Source organism: Heliconius melpomene, chromosome 14 (assembly GCF_056956725.1).
Source record: "Heliconius melpomene rosina isolate 202511_hmr_F chromosome 14, ASM5695672v1, whole genome shotgun sequence".
In the NCBI taxonomy this organism is placed as follows: domain Eukaryota; kingdom Metazoa; phylum Arthropoda; class Insecta; order Lepidoptera; family Nymphalidae; genus Heliconius; species Heliconius melpomene.
The window spans coordinates 9131126-9154908 of NC_140402.1; the positions used below are offsets into that span (position 1 = coordinate 9131126).

Below are 23783 nucleotides of genomic sequence, written 5' to 3' on the forward strand. Positions count from 1 at the left end.
GTATAAATTAAAAGCAAAAGTTCAAAATTATGTCTGTTACAATGATTCCGATAACAATGTCCAAATAGATGCAGCTGATGTAATTGTTTTTATTGTCCTCCTGTCATTATTTGTTTTAAATATTATCGGAAGTATATACGACGAATATTGGAATAAATCGGGGGGTAAGTTTGAGAATTCGTTCATATTTTATTCATTCCTTTTATTTTATTCTCTCCACATGTAGAGGATAGATGGAGATTAGTGCCAGGAAACTCTTTTTCCTTATCGTCGGAGACATCGTATGTTAATGCGCAATGAAAATAATTCGTTCCTCTGAGTGAGAAATTTAAAGAAAAAAAATATTAATTGAAATTTAAATAACAAGCAACATAACAAGACTTACATACTAATATACACCTAAGTCTTTTATAAATAAAAATATTTGTTCTAGACAAAGCCTTCTTACTATGTTTCTCACTAAAACGAAATTGGAAACGGCTAACAACGCCACCTCAGGGTACGGAGCCAAGACTGCAAAAATTCGAAGGAATAGATGGCATTAGGTAACATTATAATATATTTCATACAAATCCACTTAAATATGTATATAAAACTATCTGTTACGGAGTGACTCACAGACAACACAAAGCCGAAGCCACTGAACTGAAGCTACTGTAAACTTAAAAGTGTCTAGCCGCATAAGCATAAGAAACCTGCACTGGCTTCTAATGAATTGTTTTTAATATGATTGTATTCATTTGAATCCTTTATTCTTTTTCTTTTATCATAGGTGTATTATTCTGTTCGGAGTGATAATTGTTCATTCATTTTGGGCATATTTGGTGGCGATAAAAAATGCTCATGCCTTAGAACAGGTAAGCTCCACCCGCTTGTTCTATACTATTATTTATTAAGTATTGGTTAGCGTGTTAGTCCCATAATAATCGGTCAGCTGTTCCGAAGCTTAGTCCGGACAGACAAAGACAAACAAACAAAAAAGGTTTAAATTGTTGATTTGTGTTTTGGTCGCGAAAATAATTATAACTTTAAATGCACTTGCATTCACTACGAAGTACGAATTACTTAAGGGTAATGGCAGCGGGCCGGCAGCTCTATTCAGCCGGGACTCTAAAAGGTTAGGGAAGAGGGTACTCTGTAGAATAAATTTATAAATCTACAGACACCGATCAGTTATCATTTTATTAAAAGTATAGATAAATATAATTCCAAATTATAATTATAATAAAAAAAAATTTTTTCTTAATATAGAACCACATTAAAAATGTAATATATCTTTTTGTAATTTATTATTCATTTATATTTTTTCAGATGTTTCACAGCTTAGCCCTTCACCTGTTCTTTAACGGCTCGACCGCAATACAAGCTTATATAGTTATATCAGGTTTACTCTTGGCTCACAAAATGAGGCTATACGCAGAAAAACACCAAATAACTTGGTGCTTTATTCCTAAGGGTATTTTCCTGCGTTATTTAAGGTAACGATTTTAACGTATTATTTGTTGTCGTTTAACTGTAAGTGCGACGGTGTGGGTTCTATTCCCACTAAGGGAAACAAAGTCTTTTTAATTCCTCGCTCTGATCAAAATTTTGATCTCTATAAGCCTATCTCGATGTCGCCTCTCAATATGCAATGTCTTGAAAATTGGACGAATACGATGGGAAACTGAATGTCTTAAAAAGTTGCCTTTGCCTATCCCACTGTAAGGAAAAAAGGATGAAGCTGCTTTTTTTACAAGTTTTGTAATTTATATCAACCTTACTCATGTTTCTTCAACAGGTTAACTCCAGCATACGCAGTTGTGATAGCTTTGAGTGCTACATGGCTGAAATTTTTAGGACCATCAGCTTTATGGGAGGTAATTTATTTAATCTATACTAGTATTATATAGATGAAGAGTTTGTTTGGTTAAACACGCTAATCTAAGGAAATATGCTAGGAATTATATTATGTAGTTAATTTCGTACAAAATGAGTATAAACGATCGCAACCTTACATTTGTAAATTTTTAGAATTTGTACCTCTCGTTGAACTACGAACTACTTCTATTTTATATTATGTTTTAATAACGCTATTCTCAAATTTAGGTAACAGCAAAACCCGCTCTGGCAGATTGTCAAAACCGCTGGTGGTTGAATCTCTTATACTTGAACAATTATGTTTATAATTCACAATGTATGCTCCACGGATGGTAATTTTATCTATTTTTTTTTATTTTAAGCTTTTCTTAATCAATGCGAAATAGTATTATTATTAACTTATTTTCCACCAAACATCCTTGTGTCACAGAGGAAATACTAAAGTGTAAACTACCCTTAACACGCTGTATCCCGCATAAAGTAGGTAAGGTAGAGAGAACGTAGTGTTAAAACACTTAAAACCCCTCTTGTCACTGAGTTTTGATTCGAGAGATTATGTGTTGAGAGGCGGAAGTCAACGCCGGGCTTTGTATTTTTACAAAAGTGAAATGAAAATAATTCCGTACCGACAGCCATCGTGTTTACAGTCAAAATCTGTGCCGCTGAGCCACGAGGGCCTCCAAAATTAATAAAATTTAAATAAAGGACAACAAATAATATTACACATTTAAATGTTAAGCGCGTTAATCTACTTGGAATTACCAAAATATTATTAGAATTATCATAATATAAGTCTATAATTTTATACGTAAGTATGACTACTATATATATTTTTGTTTTATTTTTTCATTTTAGGTACGTAGCAGTGGACATGCAACTGTTCTGTCTAGGACTAGTTTTGTGTGTTTTACTAAATAAATCTAGATATCAAAGGATTATTTTAGCTGCCATTTTTGTAGTAGGAATGGCGGTTCCAGGAATAATTACGTATTTAAAAGATCTCGATGCTTTATTACTTATAGCACCTGGGTAAGGATATTTATAATTTAGATTAGAATTGAAAAAGAAACCCAAAAAAAAATAAAAAAATATATAAAAATGAAGTGAAGATTATAATTTATAATAAGAAATTATTATTTTAGGGAAGCCCGATATTTATTCGAAACTGACCCCACATTCAATGAGGTGTATAAGGTTGGTCACACTAATATTGCCAGTTTCATAATTGGCATTGCACTTGGCTACATCGTTTATGGACTTCAGCAGAGGAAAATAGATACGAATCTATTTAAGGTATGATATTATATCTTGAATACAGTTCTTTTCCATATGTACACTAATATTATAAATCTAAAGAGTTCGGTGCGTTGAACACGCTAATAATTTCGCCATCGTAGCCCCGTAGCACTAGGGTCTGATCGTAAGCGCGACGGAAAATGTAATGCTTAATATTTTCATTTCCTTACTCTGGCACAGTGCGGTGAGAAATCGACAGAGTGTAGGGAACGGAAGTATTGTAATGGGAACGGAGTGTCTAAAAACCAGGTTCCCAGGTTCTCTTTGCCTACCCTGTTATGTGCGGGACACAGAGTGAAGCTAAAAAAAAGTCTATTTCCAAACGCGACGATACGAAAATAGGATGGTGAGTGGAGATTGAAGTATTTTAACACTAGGTAATACTTCCCTACCTACGCTACTATATGTACTAAATTTCACGATTTCCCACATTCCCTCTGCCTATACTGCGCATGATGAAGAATCCTGGTGCTAAGACACTCCATTGATGTAAATTTAAAGATTTAAATGACTGTTTCAGAACTACCGCATCATACATTGGGCTTCGCTTCCTCTCCTCATTGCTATAGTTATATCGGGGAGTGTCTTCTATCAAGATGCGCCAGAAGAACCGCTCTATATAAGAGTTATATATGCGACCTTAGCAAAACCCTTATTTGGATTTGTAATGGCTATATTTATTTGTGGATTGATTTTTAGAATAGAAAGTAAGTGGTTACTAATAGTCTTCAATTTTAAATCAAAATTTAAATTGACTATTGCAAGCGCACGTCAAAATTATATGAATTAATAAAATTGATAAATTAATAAATTTAAAAAATGATAGCTATGCTGTGCCGCTGCTGTTGCCTACGTGGTTCTGCAAGCTCAGTAGTACCAGTCGGTGGCAAGTCACAGCTTTGGTTGGATATCAAATCTGGTCTGAGACACCGGTTACTGAGGATCGAGACAATACTTCACGCCAAACACCTAATGGCCACAGGGCCACCGGGTCGCCCACACATCGTTGGGGTCACTGTCACAAACTCAAATACCATCCACATCATCTGAATATAAGACACTACTGCGTGGTTTCGTAGGAACTTGTTTCTACGATCCACGCAACTGTGGACTGGTCTACCTGCAGTGTTTCCAGGTCGATTTAGATACCATCAAAAAGCGTACTCGGAGTAATATACTTTTAAATAGTAGGTAAAGATAATAGTTTAAATGAAGAGACTTTAACGAAATTTCAGACTACATTTTAAATTTATTTGGTTGTTTGCTTAGCTTAGCTTTTCTGTATCCCGTATATCGAACACTGACTACCCGTCAGAGGGAACCTTTTGTTAAGAAACTCCACTCCCTATTTGCCGCCGAATTTCCGAGGCATTGCGTGTTGAGTGGTGGAACTCAACGCCGCGGTTTGCTAGACTACTGTTACTAGAGCGAAGAAATGTAAACATTAAGCATTTTATTCTCCAAAGTGGGAGTCGAACATAAAGTATTTTACTTTCTTTTTTAGATATTTACAGCACATTTTTCGAAAGCAAAATTTGGTCTGTTCCGAGCAAGTTGTCATACTGTGTGTATATAATACATTTTTCGTATCTACGTATACACGTAGCTATGCACTCGCATTTGCTGTACATCACTATTTATCATATGGTAAGAACTCCTTTTTTTAAATCAACTTCACGCTGTGTCTTGCACACAGCCAGGTAGCCAGAGGGGACCTGATGATAAGACGGTTTGTTCCCAACGTACCGCAAAATTTTCGAGACATTTTGTTTTGATTGGCGGAATTCAACGCCACACTTTGTCCTGTTATGAGAAAAAAAAAAAGAAAATATTTTATTCCCAAAGTGCGAATCGGAGTCGCAATAGTCGAAAGCTTACAGTTACACGCTCTGTCGCTGTGTCAGTCACGTGTTTACACGGCATCAAGAAAGCCTTTTTTAATGAAAATATTGAAATCTAATTACAAGCATCTTTATTTATAATGAATATTCCTTAACAACAAATAACACATACTTTTCTTCCTCGCAGGTTCTGATGGCAACGTGCGTTACAACAATATCTCTGTTGACTGCGGTCCCTCTATGGCTATTCGTTGAAGCACCCTTCACAGAACTCACTAAATATATTACTTCAAACTCACCGCAGGAGAAAAAGCAAATTGAAAAAACCAACTGTGAAAATTACGAACGAATAGATAGTAATACTTATTTGTAAAAAATAATTTTCTTATTATTATTTTGCTGCTATAACTCTCTAAGAGAAACCAATTGACGCGTACAATACGTGAGTTAGTGAATATTGTCGAAAATTACTAAAATAGTGTGTGTTATGTTTAAAATATATTTTTAATGAATTATTGAAAGAATATATATATACTTTTGTTGTTATCTCCCTCGTTACACAAGGTATCGGCGCCGGTAAACGACCACCTTGAACTTCTTGCTATTACTTTCTCATCAACTTTTAACTTTGGAAGCTACATTGAAGCTCAATTGAATAAGAAACTTGGCATCCTCTCTAAAGTGAGACAGTTCTTTACATCTAAACATCGTTCGCTTCAAGCAGGCAGAACGGACCCCGCGTGTTTTTACGGAAAAAATCTCACTAATTCCATTCCTGGTGAAGGAATCCATGCCTAGTAATGATGTTTTCTATAATATTCCATATTTGTTGATATTCTTTGTTTCGCTGCATTCAATTCTATGTTTGTAATAGTTATTGTCTTAGTACATAAGAGCCCATACATGGCTCCGTAAAAAAAAACAAAATAGACATAGATTAATTTTCTTTTGTTGTTTAGTGAGTTGATAATTCTAAAAAACCAATTTCCACAAAGCGGTTTTTCAACGCTTTATTAATTCATGCAGCAAAGGCTTAACATACATAATATGTATTTTCAAAAACGTATTAAGATGCAAAATGTATTGAAATATTTTCATTTCCTCGCTTTGTTAGCGGCGCGGTGTTGAGCCCCACTACTCGACACACGATGTCTCCATAATTCGACGGAAAATGGGGAACGGAGTGTCTTAACACTAGGTACCCTCTGCCTACACTGCTGTGTGCGGAATACAGCGTGAAGCTAATTGATAGATTTAATAAATACTTTTTTGACTTAATAAATACTTTTTTGACTTAATAAATACTTTTTAAAGTTCTCATTGAAATGACTAAACTACTTCATGCATTACAATAATTAACCTATATAGGGTAATGGCACCATTAAGCAACCTTATGGGGTAGAATAATTAATTAAAGAAATATTTCTTAATTTTAAAGTCGATTCGATTCGAATTGGAAATGTAAAGTGATAATAATCTTTTAAATTTTTATTGCAATACTATTAATTAATACTAAAGGCCTTATTAACCTTCTCTTCCACTTTTTTCTTTTCCTTTGGTTTCGATCTGCTTCTCGTCAGTTCAGTGAAAGGACACTCGACTAGTAACCACAGGGGTACCGCAAGAGCAAACATAGCGATTACTACCCAGAATGATACGAGATACTAAAAAAATATAATTAGGTTATTATTTTAGTCAGTTGTAAAATAGGAAGCCAGGGAAGGGTTACGTAAGGACCCTGGGAGGTGCGGGTTGATGACAATGGACACGGCGAAAGGAGTAAGTAGCGAAAATAGAAAAAAAAATCAAGAACGATACCTCAACTATAAAATAATAACAAACATTATAACACTCACCACATCATAAGGTCCTACAGTTTTTAATTTAGTTTGTAGTGATGTATATACGGAAAGCAAACAGAAGTGTATCAAAAAGGCGCAATAGGAAAGACGCCCAGGAACAGTCCATCCCTTCCACTCCAAAAATCCGCGGTAATAATCTTAAAATCGATAAAGAAAATCCGATTATTAGGTAAAAAGTTATAATTATAAATTTAAAAAATCTGATCTGAAATGAATGAATGAAAATAAATATGATCGGCCCATGAAGGTTCCGTAGTGGTAAGCATAATATATTGAGCTTAATACCATTTTTATCTGTTTTCATGTCATCATCAGAATGTAGCAATCTCGCGTATAGCAGGGTAAACACAGAGAACCTAGTGTCACGATACTCCACTCTCGGCTTTATCTTGTAATACTGATGTAATATGTCGAATTTAATCATATAATTCTTTAATCATCAGTCAACTTACCTTCGTACTTTAAAATCGAACCACAGATTATAACAGCGACAACAAATCCCAGGATTGGCTTCGCTAATGCTCCATAAAGCATCCGTATGTACACCGAATCTCTTGGCGCGTCTCTGAAGAATATACGGCCGGACAGTAATATGGCGATAACTATAGGCAATGTTAACCAGTAGAGGATGCGGTATTTCTGGAAAATAAATAGAATATTTATAAAATTAATTTAGGTGCTTTGTTCGACGAGTGCTCGTTCGTTTTTTTTTTGGGTAGAAATCAAAGTGAGACTTAATGCTCTTTAAACAATTCAATTAAGTTTGAATCTGCTATTCACTTTCTCCGTTCCCCATTTTCGCCGATATCTGGAGACATTGCGTGTAGTAGTGGATCTCAACGCCGCTCTTTGCCTCGATTTCCTTCCCCCTCCAGATTTCGACGGAAAGTGGGGAACAGAGTGTCTTAACACTAGGTTCTTTCCTGCACACAGCAGGGTAGGCACCCTGCTATATGCGGGATGTAGTTTAAAACCAATTTTGATTATTTTATTCACTTACTTTATATTTTTCAATATTCTGCTTCTGCCAATCACATACCAAATAGCCTAAAGCTAGTCCTATGACATAGCTTGCTATGTTCGTATGACCTCGTCTGTATACTTCATTGAAAGTAGGTTCGTCAATAAATAGTTTCGTAGTGTCTCTAGAAAAAATGACATAAATATAAATTTTAAAAAATCACAGGTCTATTTCATATATAATTTCACTAACGACAATCGGTTTTTTTGGTTAGATGATAGAAAGACTAAGAATTTACTATTTAAAACTGGAACGGCAATCCGTTAAGGCCCCTCGCCTTAACGGATTGCCGTTCCAGTTAATTGCTGAGATGAGGTAGAAAAAGGCTGTTTACCAGGGCTGGGAAATAAAAAATAAATTATTTTCTCGAAAGGGTAACGAAGTCAAAATCATCAAGTTTATAGCCAGACGATGTTATGCTGTTATCTCCACAAAATATTTTTTTCTTTCATTCTTCTTCTGTAATATCCACATTTAGTAGCCGTAAAACAGCGTCGGCATTAATATTGCTTTGGATTATGCCAAACGTGCATCTGTTGACGTTTGGCCATCTCATAGCACATCATCACGTTTCCACTTCCCAGCATGTTTTCGAGACTTTGTGTGGCGGTGTTAAGTGGCGGAAATCAATACAAATAGAAATTTAAACTTACTCCAAATTAATCATTAAAATGGCATCCAAATCCTGAAAGTATATATGTGCTGCTGGTATAATCAGGCCAATTATAAAGAGAGCAGTGAGAACTATACGTCTTTTACCTGGATTTTTCAATAAAACACAAAGTATTAGGCCAAATATGTATAGCTGCATATCTACCGCTAGATACCTGTGAACAAGGTATAGTAATATTATTTGTACGAGCACAACATTTTCTAATATAGGCATGAGTAAATCTAGATGATATTACAAATTTCTCATTACTGAATAAGAAACTACTCTAATACACTATTATGATACAATGGAACAGTATCTAAGTGCAAAAGTCTAAGTTTAAGTCCCACCATAAATTTATTAAGTCTTTTTAAGTCACACAATTTACTTAATTTATTTATGGAGCCAACCAGAATAACTCCTACGACTAGTACTTGTATAGATAACATATTTACTGACATTATTCCATGCTACAAAAGCATTATTAATAAATTGGATTCTGACCACTCTGGTCAGCTAGTAGAATTCTCTAGTAAGAAAAAACAGGTGGCTAAGAGAAAAATTGCTTTTGTACCTGTCACAGCTAGTCGTTTGGAACGTATGAGAGTTCGTTTACTAACTAATTTACTAGTTTTAGATATAACTTTACCTCCTAATTCTTTGTACAATTCTTTTTTTTACTCTTTTATTAATAAATTTCATTCAATATTTACTCCCAAAGAGATTACAATTACTGATAGTCCTATCTTTGGAGACTGGGCCACAGCAGGTATTTATAAGAGTAGGGAGACGCTGTATATGTTATATTATGAAAAACAGTTTAATAGTGGTGAAGAGTTTAAAGAGTACTTAAAATCTTACTCTAAAATTTTCAAAAGTGTTTGCAAAATTGCAAAATCTTTATTTATTAAAACAAAAATCAGAAATAGTAATAATAAAATTGAAGCCACTTGGAAGGTTGTTAATGCCGAGACTGGGAGAACTAGAGTGAAAGATTCTAATTTTAAACTTAGTATTGACGGTCACATTGTTGATTCCGATTTGGAAGTGGCCATTGCATTTGAAAAGTTTTTCTCTACTTTCCCAGTCAGTCTAACAAACGATAGATAGATAGATAGATAAAACTCTTTATTGCATACATAAACAAACACATAACTAAATAGTAAGACAGAAGACATAGAGTAGCATGCAAGGGCGACCATATCACTATTAGTGATCTAGGTTCTTCTACCACTATTGCAGAATCGTTAATTAAAGACAATGTTCCCGAATTTTATAATGGTTTCGTTTTCCGTCATGTAAATTATTCAGACATTAGTGTAGCTTTCAAATCAATTAGTATGAAAAAGACAGCCGACTTGTGGGGTGTCTCAGTTAATATCATAAATTCTTCCTATATCTTATAAAACAAAGTCGCTTTTTGTGTCTGTCTGAACTTTCTAACTCTTCTTCTTCTAAACCACCCAACGGATTTGGATGCGGTTTTCACCATTAGGTCGAGTATTTCTTAGGGAAGGTTTATATATAGTTTATTATTTGTACATTCTTATGTAAATTAACATAAATACGATAAATGTGTATAAAGTCCTCCCGCTGAGACACTTTGGCGCATGCGCTGCTTTGATGGTAAATATTACATGAAAAAAATGTACTGGAGTATTATTCCTCTTAATAAGATCTACAAAAAAGTCCGCGATGGCATATTCGTATCTTTTAAGAATAACGTGTAGTGATCATATTTCCGTCTAAAAATAGTAATTTCAATATATTTTTTATTGTGAGGGATATTTTTCCATAATGGTATCAATCCTTATCCTTTAAAATACTTTATTAAATTTCTACGTTAAACGAAGATAAAATTTGCTTTTTAAACTATTTCGAAATTGGCAATAGTTTTAGAGAAAAACGCATTTAATTATTGACACATCACGCCGTTCACTCATCAACTGCATCGAGTCAAGTTTCACTTATTCCTTACTCTCATATAAATAAGTATATTAGTTACGTTGGCCATTTAATGTAGATCAAAACTGTCTTTTCTGTTTTTCATTTTAATAAGTACTTTAGAAGTTGTTACAATATCAAAAAATCCTTGCTGCGAAACGCGCCTCGCGACGTTATGCTTATACAAGCGAGTCCGCCGCGCCCGCCTGCCTTACACGCATCGGTGGTTCAGTGGTAGAATGCTCGCCTGCCACGCGGGCAGCCCGGGTTCAATTCCCGGCCGATGCATTCTATTTAATTTTCCTCACAGGCAGCCACGTAGTGCTTGCTTTTCATCAGGGACAGAATACCCTCTTCAGCATCAACCACAAGCTCGAAAAAAAAAACCCGCCTGCCTCTATAGCAACGAAGATTTAGATGCGTTCGCACGTATTGGATAATTCAAGTTGAATGTATTATTTAATGTCATTTAACTATCTAAAAATAGTAATTTAAATATATTTTAATAAGTACTTGAAAAGATTAGTAGCACAGATTTAAAATTACGGTACCTACTAAAAAATCCTCGCTGTGTAAAACAATTGGAAAATCCTTATTGAAACTACGAAAATGCGGGTTGCATTAGGGTTTAATTAATTTTCACATTATCTTAAGTGCATTGCAAACATACATTATATGAATAATCCAGTAGTAAAAGCGGGCGAAGCCGCAAAAGGGTCGCTAGTTAATTGATATTTTGATTCCTGATTTAGTTACAATTTTTAATAGATGTATTGATTGTGGAGTGTTTCCTGATTTGATGAAATATAGTAAAATAACTCCATTGTTTAAATCAGGTAGTACGCAAGACCCTACAAATTTCAGACCGATTTCAGTACTACCTACGTTTAGTAAAATTTTTGAAAAGCTGATACTCAGTCAGCTTCTTACTTATTTTAATAAAAATAAATTACTGCACACAGGTCAATTTGGTTTCACTCGTGGAAGGTCAACATCTGATGCTGGGGTCAAATTATTAGAGAGTGTATTCGCGGCTTGGGAGGAGTCACGTGATGCCTTTGGGGTGTTTTGTGACTTGTCCAAAGCATTTGACTGTGTGCAGCATAAAACTCTTATCAGGAAGCTACACCACTATGGTATAAGAGGCATTGCTTTGGATCTTCTCACTTCTTATTTAAGTGATAGGATTCAAAAAGTAAATGTCAACGGGAAACTATCACACGGGTCACCTGTAGCATTGGGGGTGCCACAAGGCTCTATTCTGGGTCCGTTTTTGTTCCTTTTGTACATCAATGACTTACCTCACCTTATGAGAGATATCTGTGAAATAGTGTTGTTTGCAGATGATACATCTTTAGTTTTTAAGGTTAATAGACGGCAATTGGAAATTGACGATGTAAACAATGCTCTTTCTAGGATATTACACTGGTTTAGTGTCAATAACTTGCTTTTAAATAGTAGTAAAACTAAATGTATCAGGTTCTTTACTAGGAATGTGCAACAAGTAGAAACCAGGGTTTTGATGAACAATGAGGAACTTAAAGTAGTTAATGAAACTGTTTTCTTAGGTATAACATTAGATGCTAAGTAACAATGGGGTCCGCATATAGAAACTTTATCTGGTAGACTTAGTTCGGCAGCGTATGCTGTCCGTAAGATTCGTCAACTGACCGATGTTGACACCGCGCGTTTAGTATACTTCAGCTATTTTCATAGCATTATGTCTTACGGCCTATTACTTTGGGGCAGTGCCGCTGACATAGATACCATTTTTGTGCTCCAAAAACGGGCTGTCCGAGCAGTCTATAAAATGGGTCCACGGGAGTCACTAAGAAATAAATTCAAAGACTTTAACATCCTCACACTACACTCCCAATATATTTACGATAACTTAGTATATGTGCATAAAAATATTAATAAATTTAATAAAAACAGTGACCTCCATCAACATAATTTAAGAAATAAAAATAAGCTTGCTGTGCCCTTCTCTAGGCTCCATAAAGTGTCTCACTCATTCGTAGGTCAAAGTATACACTTTTATAACAAACTTCCAAACGACATGGTTAATTTATCACTGAACAAATTTAAAAAAGTGGTAAAGCACAGGCTCTGCCAAAAAGCATATTACTCTGTTAAAGATTATGTTCGCGATAAAGATGTTTGGAAATGAGTTGCTCTATTTCTAAGTTAAAATTGTTAATTGTAATTTGTAACAAATGTTGGCATTTAAAAAGAGTGGCCATGAGTTTCTTTGCCTGTATCTTCTCATGAGCTCAACCATTTGAACGGGCTTTTTTCAAGTCAAAATTGCACATTTTTTTTTTGTTATTTTTAATTTGCATTTTTTTTTCTACTTTATGACATGTCCAAGTAAATGTTAAGCATTTTTATGGAATAAAGATATTTTGACTTTGACTTTGACTTTGACTTTGACAAATGCTACGGTAGAGGGCCTCATTCCCATTTACAGGGACAGCAGTGTCCCTATGGTCTATGAAGGAAATATTTTGAGCAATATTAAAGTTCGTTGCAAAAAAAGTCATAATAATGGGTAATATACCCTCAATAATATATTTTTACTACTGCAGATTATGTTTTGAAAGGGACGTGGAATTTTTGAACTCAAGGAAGATGGAATTTGACATATTTTGATGGGAGATAATAGTGACGTTGAAGACAATTTACTGCTCGACGAAGAAGAACAAAAACTATTGACACAGGATGAAGACCAAGGCGTACTTGATGTTAACATCCAGAAATAAGAAGAAAATCACCTTAGCCTTCAACTTCTGCTACAAATCCTACCATAGTACAACAAAGCAGCAGTCAACCTGATTTTAAGTGAAGGAAGAGATCATACATTCCGAATGTTTTTTCAAATATAGAGTATCAATATGGAAAGGTGGAAATTTGTCAAGATACTGAAAACAATATTTTGACCCATTTTGATATATTTGTTTCTACAACAAATATTTATATTTTAGTTCAAATGATAGTAACAGAATCAGTGCGATACGCGGATCAAAATTGACGGGAAATTTTAATTGAAATAGATGAGATGAAAGCTTTTCTTGGAACGAATTTAGTTATGGGCTATGTTTACCACCTTTTATGGCGGTACCTTTTATATGAAATATTATGCGACGGGTTCGATTGGAAGACATACGTAAAAATCAACATTTTTTTAATAATGAAATAGTAAGGCTAGTTCAAACTTTGATCGAGCTTTTATATGCAAATTTTATAATTAGGCCCATAATAACACATTAGAATACATCGTTTCAAAGTGCTCTCAACAATAAGTTTACAATGAAAAGAAACTGGAAGGAAGTCTTTTCACCAGCCTACAGTTGAGACAAGTCGTAGCTCGGAGTTTAGTCAACTGCTTTACTTCCAGACACAGAGATGTTCTTACTTCTAAAACAAGTGCCGTACGAAAGTCTATAAAGCGCCAGTTACCACTACATCCAATGGAAAAGGCCAGTGCCAGAAAGAGATGCGTAAATTGTACCAAGATTAAAAGAGGAAAACCGTACAAATATTACTTGTTCTATTTGTAAAGTTCATATCTACTGTACAAATGAAAGAAATTGTTGCGCTGACTTTCATAACCAGTAAAGTTTAGTAAATTGATTATTTAGGTAAAGTAATATATCATTTCATTTAAAAATAAGAATACATGTAATAATAATAGCGATTAGTTTTATTAAAACCTCTATTTAATTTATAATTAACATAATAATAAAGATGATTTCTATGATAAAAAGTTACCTCTTACGACCATAGGGACAACCGTGTCCCATAAAAGTAAAAGTAATTTTAACTTTTTTATTTAAAAATATGTTTTTTAGATCGGCAATTAACTATTTTAAACAGTTAAAATGATTGCAATACCTCTCAAAATCTTATGGTCCTGAAAGGGTTAATGAAATCGAACATGTACAATATTTGGATGGGTACAATTTGAATGAATATGGAATTAATTATTTTCATTTCTTTGCTCTGGCTCACCTGAAAATGCAGGAAAATACAGAATGAAGCTTTAAAAAAATATTTCTCACCATGTATGCATCATACAGGACCAATTAGGTACGTAGTTATTAATAAACAAAAAACTTGCCCACCATCTACTACGACAGTCTGCTGCATCTAGAGCTCCGGTGTACTGAAAAAAGATCATAAATAACAATTAAGTATTTGTTTAAATTGTTTAAGTATCACCAATCTTTCTCATAAAGCAGAATAGTTAAAAAGAAACTCAACAGAATGTCTTGTCAGAATGAGGAACACGTTATTTCAGCCCTTTCTGATTAAGTCATTAGTGGCGCAATTGGATTTTCAATGCCTACTCAAGTCTGGTCATAAGACAAAGAGCGGTGTTAAGTTCCGCTACTCAACCCAGTATGTCATCAGTGGCGGAAATTTGGGAACGAAGTGTCCTAACACTAGGCTCCCACTGTCTATCCTGCTATTCGGCGAAAAAAGTGGAGCTGTAAAAAATGAGTTAAGATAGATAAGTAAGATAGATTAAAAAGAATCCTTACTTCCCAAAACGGGCCGGGTCCTAAAAACCTCAACCATGTCGCCCACAACGCTATAAGAACTGCCCAAGACGGGGTTAAACTGAAATGAAAATAAATAATATTTATATCACGCTATGCACACATCGCGCTGCAAGGCGAGAAGTTAGAGCAGTGCCTCCAGAGTAATTCTTTGCAGTCCAGACCAGAGACTTGCGATCTAAGTATAGCCTTAAAGAGCTCTCCCAATTTTGTTAGACAACAACTATAAAATGTTACACGTACCGTAGATATCTTAACATAATTCCTTTCGGCACCAAAGACCAATTTACTTCGTGTTTTTCCGAATATATCAGCACTTTGTAGACAAGCAGGAATCCTGAGATCACTAGATACGCTTGAATAGCTAAAGGTCCATTGAGTAAAATATACTGTGACAATTTGTAATAGGCCTGTATAATATAAAAAATAATAAATATAAAATATACATAAATATAAAGGAGCACCACCTCCAGAAGGATTAACTGAATACATTAAAATCTAATTACAAAAAAAATAAATGTTAGAGACCAGTCGTGGCGCAGGTTAAGTGTGCAACTGTTAATGGTTGTGGGTTCTTGAGGAAATGAAATATTATTAAATATTATTGTCTCGAGACAAAGCGCGGCGTAGAGTCCCGCCACTCAACACGCAGTTTCAGAATTCGGCGGAATGGGGAACAGAGTGTCTTAACACAAGATTCCCTCTGCCCACCCTGTTGTGTACAAGATTTTGTATCTTGTGAAGTGAAGCTGATTAAACTAAAAATGAATATTGCAAAAATCGTACCAATTCTAAGCCGTGCAAATTTTCCGATACAATCAATATTGGATAAATACAGTGAGCCATTGCGACGCCCACGAGAATTATAGACCTGAAATAAATACAAAAATAAATTAATTAACACCGTATGTGTAATACACATTTTAATAGTATATCCAAAAAGGTAGACATTGAAACTTTCTTTGATTAGCAGCCCTTATGTCGTGATAAAATATTGGAGTCCTTGAGATCACGTAAGCTAATTGTTAATTTGTGATTATTTCTTACTTGTCGTTTATCAGTATATATATTTGTAAATAACTTATTTTTTTTACTTCACATACATATAAGATATTTATAAGATATTTATGTTATAGGTGTAAAACTGGCACACCGTCAACACCTGTAATGGCGATTGCATTTTGTATGTTGTTTTTAGATTTATATTTCTTATTTTTAAAGCTTGTTAGTTTTCGCTATGTTGGTGTTCTATATAAATAATTAAACAGTCACTTATTTCAATGTGAAGGTTACAATTTTATGGTTTAATATAATAAAAAGCCATCCAGCTCAAAGTTCAAATGATCTAAATTTGACACATTTTCATTATTTAAATATTTTTTAACAACTTACTTAATGCCATTTAGCCCCTTTAGGTGATATAAGCGAGAATCAGGCCTTTCTTGATAAGTCAACCGTTTCCAATTTTCAATAATTGAGAAGCACAACAGTACTGAATTATCTAAAGAAAAACATTTTAATTAAAATTGAACAAAACAATTTTCGGCAGATCGTGCGTTGAGTGGTGGAAAATAAACGACTCGCTTTGTCTAATGAAGCGGGAAATAAAAATTATTTAAATTTAACCATATTCTCCTAATGGAGAACGAACCACTTCTCACGCCGGACTAATTTAAAAATTATATTTTTGTTATTTTTATAGTATATAGATATAGATAACCTGGGAACCTAGTGTTAAAACACATTAGTCCCGTTAAGATACTTCCACTCCTTGCTTTTCGCCGAATTCTAGGGACATTGCGCTGTGAGTGAAGAAACTCAACGTTATAAAATATTAATTATTTCATTTCCTAGAGTGGGAATCAAACTGACAAGCTAACGCTTTTGCACGTTTGTGCCCTGGTGCCACTTTTGGCTTAAAAATATTTTATTGTTATAAAAGTCATTAAATATTTATTACCTTTTGATTTATCTGATTTAGACAGCCCATACAAAGTTCCAAAAACATTAAGCATTAAAATAAACCCTAAAATAAGACCCACGACCCAATCACCAGCATCGATATCTTGAGTATTATCAGTTAGGCTAAAACAGCTGAGACGCGTCACTCTTGTCTTTAATTCATAATTTTTCCAAAGAGAATCGTTCAGGCATCCCTCGAAGGAGTGTTTTGTCACCGGTGTTATATTTTGTGTATAGTTTTGACATCTACCCGCTATGCATAGTCCATATTTTAATTTGGTGTGGTTGAAGTGCGTTGCTTTTACTTTAGAGTATTCCTAAAATTAAATTATTACTACTTAATTAAAATTGAAAAATACATGAATTAAATATTTTTATTGTAAATAAAAATTTATAGTAATCTTAAGAAAATTCCACGCAATTCGAAGCCCAAGCATGGGATTCTAAACTCGAATTCTGGAGGCATTGCGTGTTGAGTGAAGGAACTCAACGCTGTGCTTTTGCCGCGACACCAGAGCGTAGCAATAATATTTCACCGCCTCCAGAAGAAATCGAGACTACAACCTGTTGCATTATTGCACCACAGCTGGCCTCGTTTCCTTTTCTTATCCTTAATATCCTGACAGCATTTTAAAATTTTAACAACAAATTTTAACAATTTCCAATACCTGTATCATATTTAAGAGTTCACTTGGCTTATCTGAGACCAATTCGAAGTCGACGGTGCAGTAACGTCCACCAGGCTGTTGTACACAATCATCGTAATCATCGAGAGAATATTTTGGTGGCATACGTGCATATTCTGTGTCTGAAATAAAAAGTTTCTTAGATTAATCATTAAATAACTGGTTATTTTTTAACGACTGTGAAAAAAATCCACTCAGCCATTATACCATGTTGGCACAAACAATTAAAATAACGGATGTTAAATAGTATCTAAACAGGTACCAGTATCATGAAGTGACCTTTGGTTTGAAGTTGGATTTTTTAATCGCTCTGATATCCATTGCAAAGCGCGGCGTTAAGTTCCGCCACTTGAGTATAAGGTGAAAGTGGGGAACGGAGTATCTGGGTTATACGCGGGAGTAACTTGTGTCTTTCCGCATTACTGATCAGTTAATTGCATCGCGCATAAGAATATCTAATTATATTACACAACATATTTACTAAATTGTAAATAATTGGCGTTACGTAGCTCAATTGCTATTCAACGTTCGCCTTTCTTCACTAGTTATATGAACCATAGTAAATATTGTAATTCAAAAAACATAATAATAATACCTACAAATATTTTAAAGGATGAGAGTTTGTTTGGTTGGACGGGCTAATCTCGTAAACTATTGATTCGATTTAAAAATATTTTTATGTTCGATAGTCAATTTGTCAAGGATGTCTTCAAGACAATATCAGACTACGCTAAGACTTATAGAAGAGGATAAAAAAATAGAAAATACAACGCCACTATGTCCACATTTTCTTTAATTATGACACCTATATATTAAGCCAGAGAGCCAAGTCTATTAAGAAGCCAGTCGTGGCGTAAGGGCACAAAGGTAAGTTGATTTGATCGATTCTTCGCTCTGGTGCCGAGGCAAAAGCGCGGTGTTAAGTTCCGCCAATCAATACGCAATGCTTCTAGAAAGTAGTATTGCGGATTGCAGCAGATTTGGCGGAAAGTTGGGAACGGAGTGTTTTAACACGAGGTTCCTTCTGCCTACCCTGCTGTGAATGGGATACAGCGATTAGAGCAAGTTAAATAAAAACTAAATAAGATGTAAATACAAACAAAATTGAATTATTTAATAATGTAATAAACGTAATGTTAATCATATACATTGTTTTTATTTAGTTACTCAATATACAGAATATCTTATATCATTAGCTTATAAGCCCATCGTGGCGCAGTGGCACAGTGTTTTACTGTACTCGCCCTGGTAGTGGGTTCGATTCCCGTTGGAAACGTGAGGCAACATTTGCAGTAATATTAGGATAAATATTACTACATTTAAATTATATAGGATATAGATTACGCATGGCATGGTGACAGGGGACAGAGGAGGCGTAGTGTTCAAGCACTCCGATCACGACATCCTGCCAAATTTTGAGACATTGTGTGTTCATTGACGCAACTCAACCCCGCGCTTATTCTGCCAGAGCGTGGGAATGGAAATAAATAAAAAATAACTCAAATATGAATCGAACCCACGACTACACCTACCTGTCTACCTGTCCTACCTGTCGCAACCGCCTCAAAATCCGACAACTCAAAGGATTACTACAAGTTTTTATTATATTTTTTTATAAAATGAATAGGAAAATTATGTATAAATGTGAGTTTAATAAAAGGTGAATGCAATTTTAACGAACCACGTGACATCGATAAATTGGAAAAAAAATGCATCTATTATTTAAATATTGGCAGTTATTGTATGATTAAACAACTTGTCTAGCGTCGAAATTACGTGCTGAATTTTGGCCATGATGGTATACTAGTTTTTTTTTTACCTGCTTCGCTCGTTCGTCCGTAAATGATCAGAGAGATTTCGTAGTATCTAGAAGTTTAACCCATGACTACAGTAATGCCACGATAGTGTAATTATAATATAATCTATACTAATATAATAAAGCGGAAGAGTTTGTTTGTTTGTTTGTTTGTTTGTTTGTTTGTTTGTTTGTTTGTTTGTTTGTTTGTTTGTTTGAACGCTAAGATCTCTGGATCTACTGGATCGATTTACTTTGTTTTTGTTTTGTATGAAAGCTGCATATTTCAGAAGTGCTATAGGCTATATAATATTACATTACACATATATACTAATAAATTAAAATACTTTCTAATTTGACATGCAATTTATTCTGCCATGTTAATAACAACCGTCGTCGCTACGCGACCGCGTTCGTTACCGCGTCATTTTGATATTCATCCTTATGAAAATAAATATAATAGTCACTTTAAGCATTTCATCTAGATTGAAATTATATTTCTATAGAAATTATATTCTTATATTTCAAGCAGGCGTAGCCGCGTCCGGGTCCGCTAGTCTATATATATAAAAGGACTTGTCCTCACTGACTGAGGTAAGACGCACGCACAGCCGTAACCACTGTGCGTAGAAACGTGGAATTTGGACAAATGTTTACTTTCATATTCTGGACATCCACTAAGAAGGGATTTTGAAAAATTTTAACCCTAAAGGGGTGAAAAAGGGGTTCAAAGTTTGTATGGAAAAAAAAATTAATAGGCACCGATTTTTATAAAATTTTTAATTTTTTATTTTTAAAAGTATTTAATTGAACACGTGTTTCATCGTTTTCTAGAATTCTTCCCCTAAGGGTGCAAAGAAGGGGTTGAAAGTTTGTATGGGAAAATTCTTAAATCGCCACCGACTTTTATAAAATTTGATATTTAGACTCTTAAAAATATTTAATTGAACATATCTTTCATGGTTTTCTAGAATTCACCCCCTAAGGGTGCAAATAAGGGGTTGAAAGTTTGTATGGATAAATCTTTAAATCGCCACCGATTTTTATAAAATTTGAAATTTAGACTCTTAAAAATATTTCATTGAACACATATTTCATGGGTTATTAGAATTCACCCCTAAATACGCAAGCGAAGCTGCGCGCGTCCGCTAGTTTTGTATATTTACACTTTTTAGACTTTCTTCTTACATTTGTATCGTATAAAGTTATAATAAATTATACTTTATTTTCCCCGTTCTGGCAGCGTGACTGTGCGCAGCGATGAGTTCCGCGACATACGGTACGAGAAAAGGCGGGAAACGTTTATACGTATATTATATACTAGCGGACGCGCGCAGCTTCGCATGCGTATTTATGGGTGAATTCTAATAACCCATGAAACATGTATTCGATGAAATATTTTTAAGAGTCTAAATTTCAAATTTTATAAAAATCGGTGGCGATTTAAGAATTTTTCCATATAAACTTTCAACCCCTTATTTGCACCCTTAGGGGGTGAATTCTAGAAAACCATGAAACACATGTTCAATTAAATATTTTTAAGAGTCTAAATATCAAATTTTATAAAAATCGGTGGCGATTTAAGAATTTGTCCATACAAACTTTGATCCTCTTATTTGCACCCTTAGGGGAAGAATTCTAGAAAAATATGAAACACGTATTCAATTAAATACTTTTAAAAATCTAAATTTAAAATTTTATAACAATCGGTGCCGATTTAATTTTTTTTCCATACAAACTTTGAGCCCCTATTTTACCCCTTTAGGATTAAAATTTTTCAAAATCCCTTCTTAGTGGATGTCCAGATTACGAAAGTAAACATCTGTCCAAATTTCCCGTTTCTACGCACATCGGTTACGGCTGTGCGTGCGTCTTACCTCAGTCAGTGAGGACAAGTCCTTTTATATATATAGATAATATGTATTAAATACTTGAACCACTTTCATTAAAGTCTAAAATCATTATTCCATCCATTGCAATAATTTGTATTTTATTTTCAAACATGTCTATCATATTTACACATAGGCACTATATATTTTCCTAATCGTAAAAAAATAACTCTAATTATTTCAAATAATTTCCAACCCTTTCATCAAATATCTGTAGCGGTTTATTGTTAATTAAATGGTTATGTAATTTTCTTTTTTTTTATCAGTCCAGATTTTCCACAAACAGTTTTCGACTTACATTTTAAAAACAAACATTTTTTATCACTCACCATTTAAATAGTAAATGACACACAAACCCTCTGTTAACATAAAAAGGAGAAATACGACACTACACGACCACATCGTGACATTAAGATCTACAGTACTACGAGACGAGCTACTAAGAAAGACGGTAACGCTTAACTGAACTAACTATAGACGAGCTTTCGTAATAAATAACAGCCTTTTTATAAAAAAAAACTGACTGACTCTAGAATAGTTAGGATGGATAAACAAATGGGCTTAGTTCAAACGAGACTGTTGACCGGCTGACGCTGTGTTCGAGATTTGGTCATTAAAATTAAACCTAAATTCGGTTAAAACAATATCTATATAGGGTAATGGCATCGTTAAACAACACTTACAGTTAGCTAAAAAATCACTCAGCAGAATTTTCGTCTGTCTGCCTGTCGAAAGATAATGATTTTTTCTACGGTGATAGCCTAGGGCCTGGACTGAGGTACCTACATCTTGTTTAGGTGTCATCCAGGTTTTTGGTAAAAAATTAAAAACTGAAAATACAAATCACTTATAAATTAATTTTTAACAAAAACAAAAACCGACTTCTAACAACGAACTAAAAAGTGAAAAATAATTATATAAAGATTTTGTAATTTTGAAGTCGGTGCCAAGTAAAACAAACAGGCTTAGTAATTAGATATTGTAGTAAAGGTGTTGTAGCATTAGTTTGACACCGACTTCAAAATTATAAAATCTTTATATAATTATTTTTCACTTTTTAGTTCGTTGTTAGAAGTCGGTTTTTGTTTTTGTTAAAAATTAATTTATTTTGCGATTTTTAGTGATGGGTAGATCTTAAAATGATGCTTCTTGAACGAGTGGTGATGGTGGTGGTAGTGGTTGTCAACGAGTGGTTGTGATTGTTCTATGTAAAACTTCATTTAATTAGGTATTATTTTTGTGCAAAGTTACATTTTGGTATATTGACAAGAACAAACATAAAAAGTATTCGGGTGAATTCGGAATCTCCCTTTTTTGAAGTTGGTTGAAAATGAGAACATCCTCTTTTTTGAGATTGGTTGAAAAGAAATGCAACGATCAGGAATCTCACTTCTGACATCAATTTAAAAAGTTTTTGCTTGTAACTATTACAGTATAATTAATTTTTGACCAAAAAAAACAAACTTTCTCAATTTTCTCCGGATTCCATAATCGAAACCTAACCAAACTTTCACCAAATTATCCTTGAAGTGTATCCTTTCAAATAAAAAAAGAATCATCAAAATCGGTTGGCGCGACATTGAGTTATTCGGCTATTAGTCGCGCACATGCATAATGCAAATTTAAGACTTATGTGATTTTCTCATGGATACCATTGTCAGACATGGACCAAAAAAAAAATGGGACCATTCGGGAAGCTACACCTTTCAAATAAAAAAAAAATTATCAAAATCGGTCCACCCAGTTAAAAGTTATGAGGTAACAAACATAAAAAAAAAATAATTAAAAAAAAAAAAATACAGTCGAATTGATAACCTCCTTTTCTTACAGAAGTCGGTTAAAAATACTGAAAACTACTGGATGTCTCTGAAGTGAATGGAATTTGACATATTTAACATACATTACATACAATTTGGCAAGATACTGTCAGCCTGTCCTGGACGAATTCAGGGCAAGCAAATAAATCATCAATTAGTTATGTGAACTGATTTAAAAAATACAGATAGCTACTTTCATTGAGACACTTGTTCTACGTTTCAATTCGATATTATTGAACAAAACGGCAGGAAAAAATTATATTGTGCTAAATGTCAGCATTAAGTATGTACATACGTATCTTCTATGTATATGCATTTATTTATTTTTATGTTGACTCAACACGCGATGTGCGTGCGTTACAAAATTTGTATGGGATGGAATGCCTTAACACTAGATTCTTCTGCCTACCGCAGGGTTATTATAATATTAGGTATTTCCAACATTCTAGAGCACACAGGCGAACCCACAAGACAAAACTAGTTCAAGTAGATATTATATCTTACGGCTGCCTTTTCCGTATAATGCAAGCAATTTAGTTTAGTACAAGATATTTTGCACGTTGAAGAGAGATTATCTAAAAGATAAATATTATTAT

General features: G+C 34.1%; 2 protein-coding genes across 2 annotated transcripts; one reads left to right on the plus strand and one right to left on the minus strand.

Moving 5' to 3' along the window:
• Nucleotides 1-233: 233 nt before the first annotated feature.
• Nucleotides 234-5370, plus strand: LOC146532323 (nose resistant to fluoxetine protein 6-like). Its single transcript, XM_085197784.1, has 11 exons — nucleotides 234-243; nucleotides 434-545; nucleotides 773-857; nucleotides 1312-1478; nucleotides 1781-1859; nucleotides 2089-2192; nucleotides 2716-2889; nucleotides 3003-3153; nucleotides 3677-3863; nucleotides 4661-4803; nucleotides 5185-5370. The coding sequence occupies exons 1-11, from the start codon at nucleotides 234-236 to the stop codon at nucleotides 5368-5370; spliced, it is 1398 nt and encodes a 465-aa protein (XP_085053910.1).
• On the minus strand, nucleotides 5112-21852 carry LOC146532324 (nose resistant to fluoxetine protein 6-like). The gene is made up of 13 exons (XM_085197254.1): nucleotides 21700-21852; nucleotides 17669-17808; nucleotides 16999-17317; nucleotides 16431-16539; nucleotides 15825-15909; nucleotides 15282-15448; nucleotides 15021-15099; nucleotides 14538-14641; nucleotides 8534-8707; nucleotides 7860-8004; nucleotides 7312-7498; nucleotides 6854-6996; nucleotides 5112-6661 (listed from the first exon to the last, which is right to left on the minus strand). Exons 1-13 carry the CDS (start codon nucleotides 21770-21772, stop codon nucleotides 6500-6502), a joined length of 1887 nt encoding a protein of 628 aa, XP_085053380.1. The 5' UTR covers nucleotides 21773-21852; the 3' UTR covers nucleotides 5112-6499.
• Between the last annotated feature and the right edge of the window lie 1931 nt (nucleotides 21853-23783).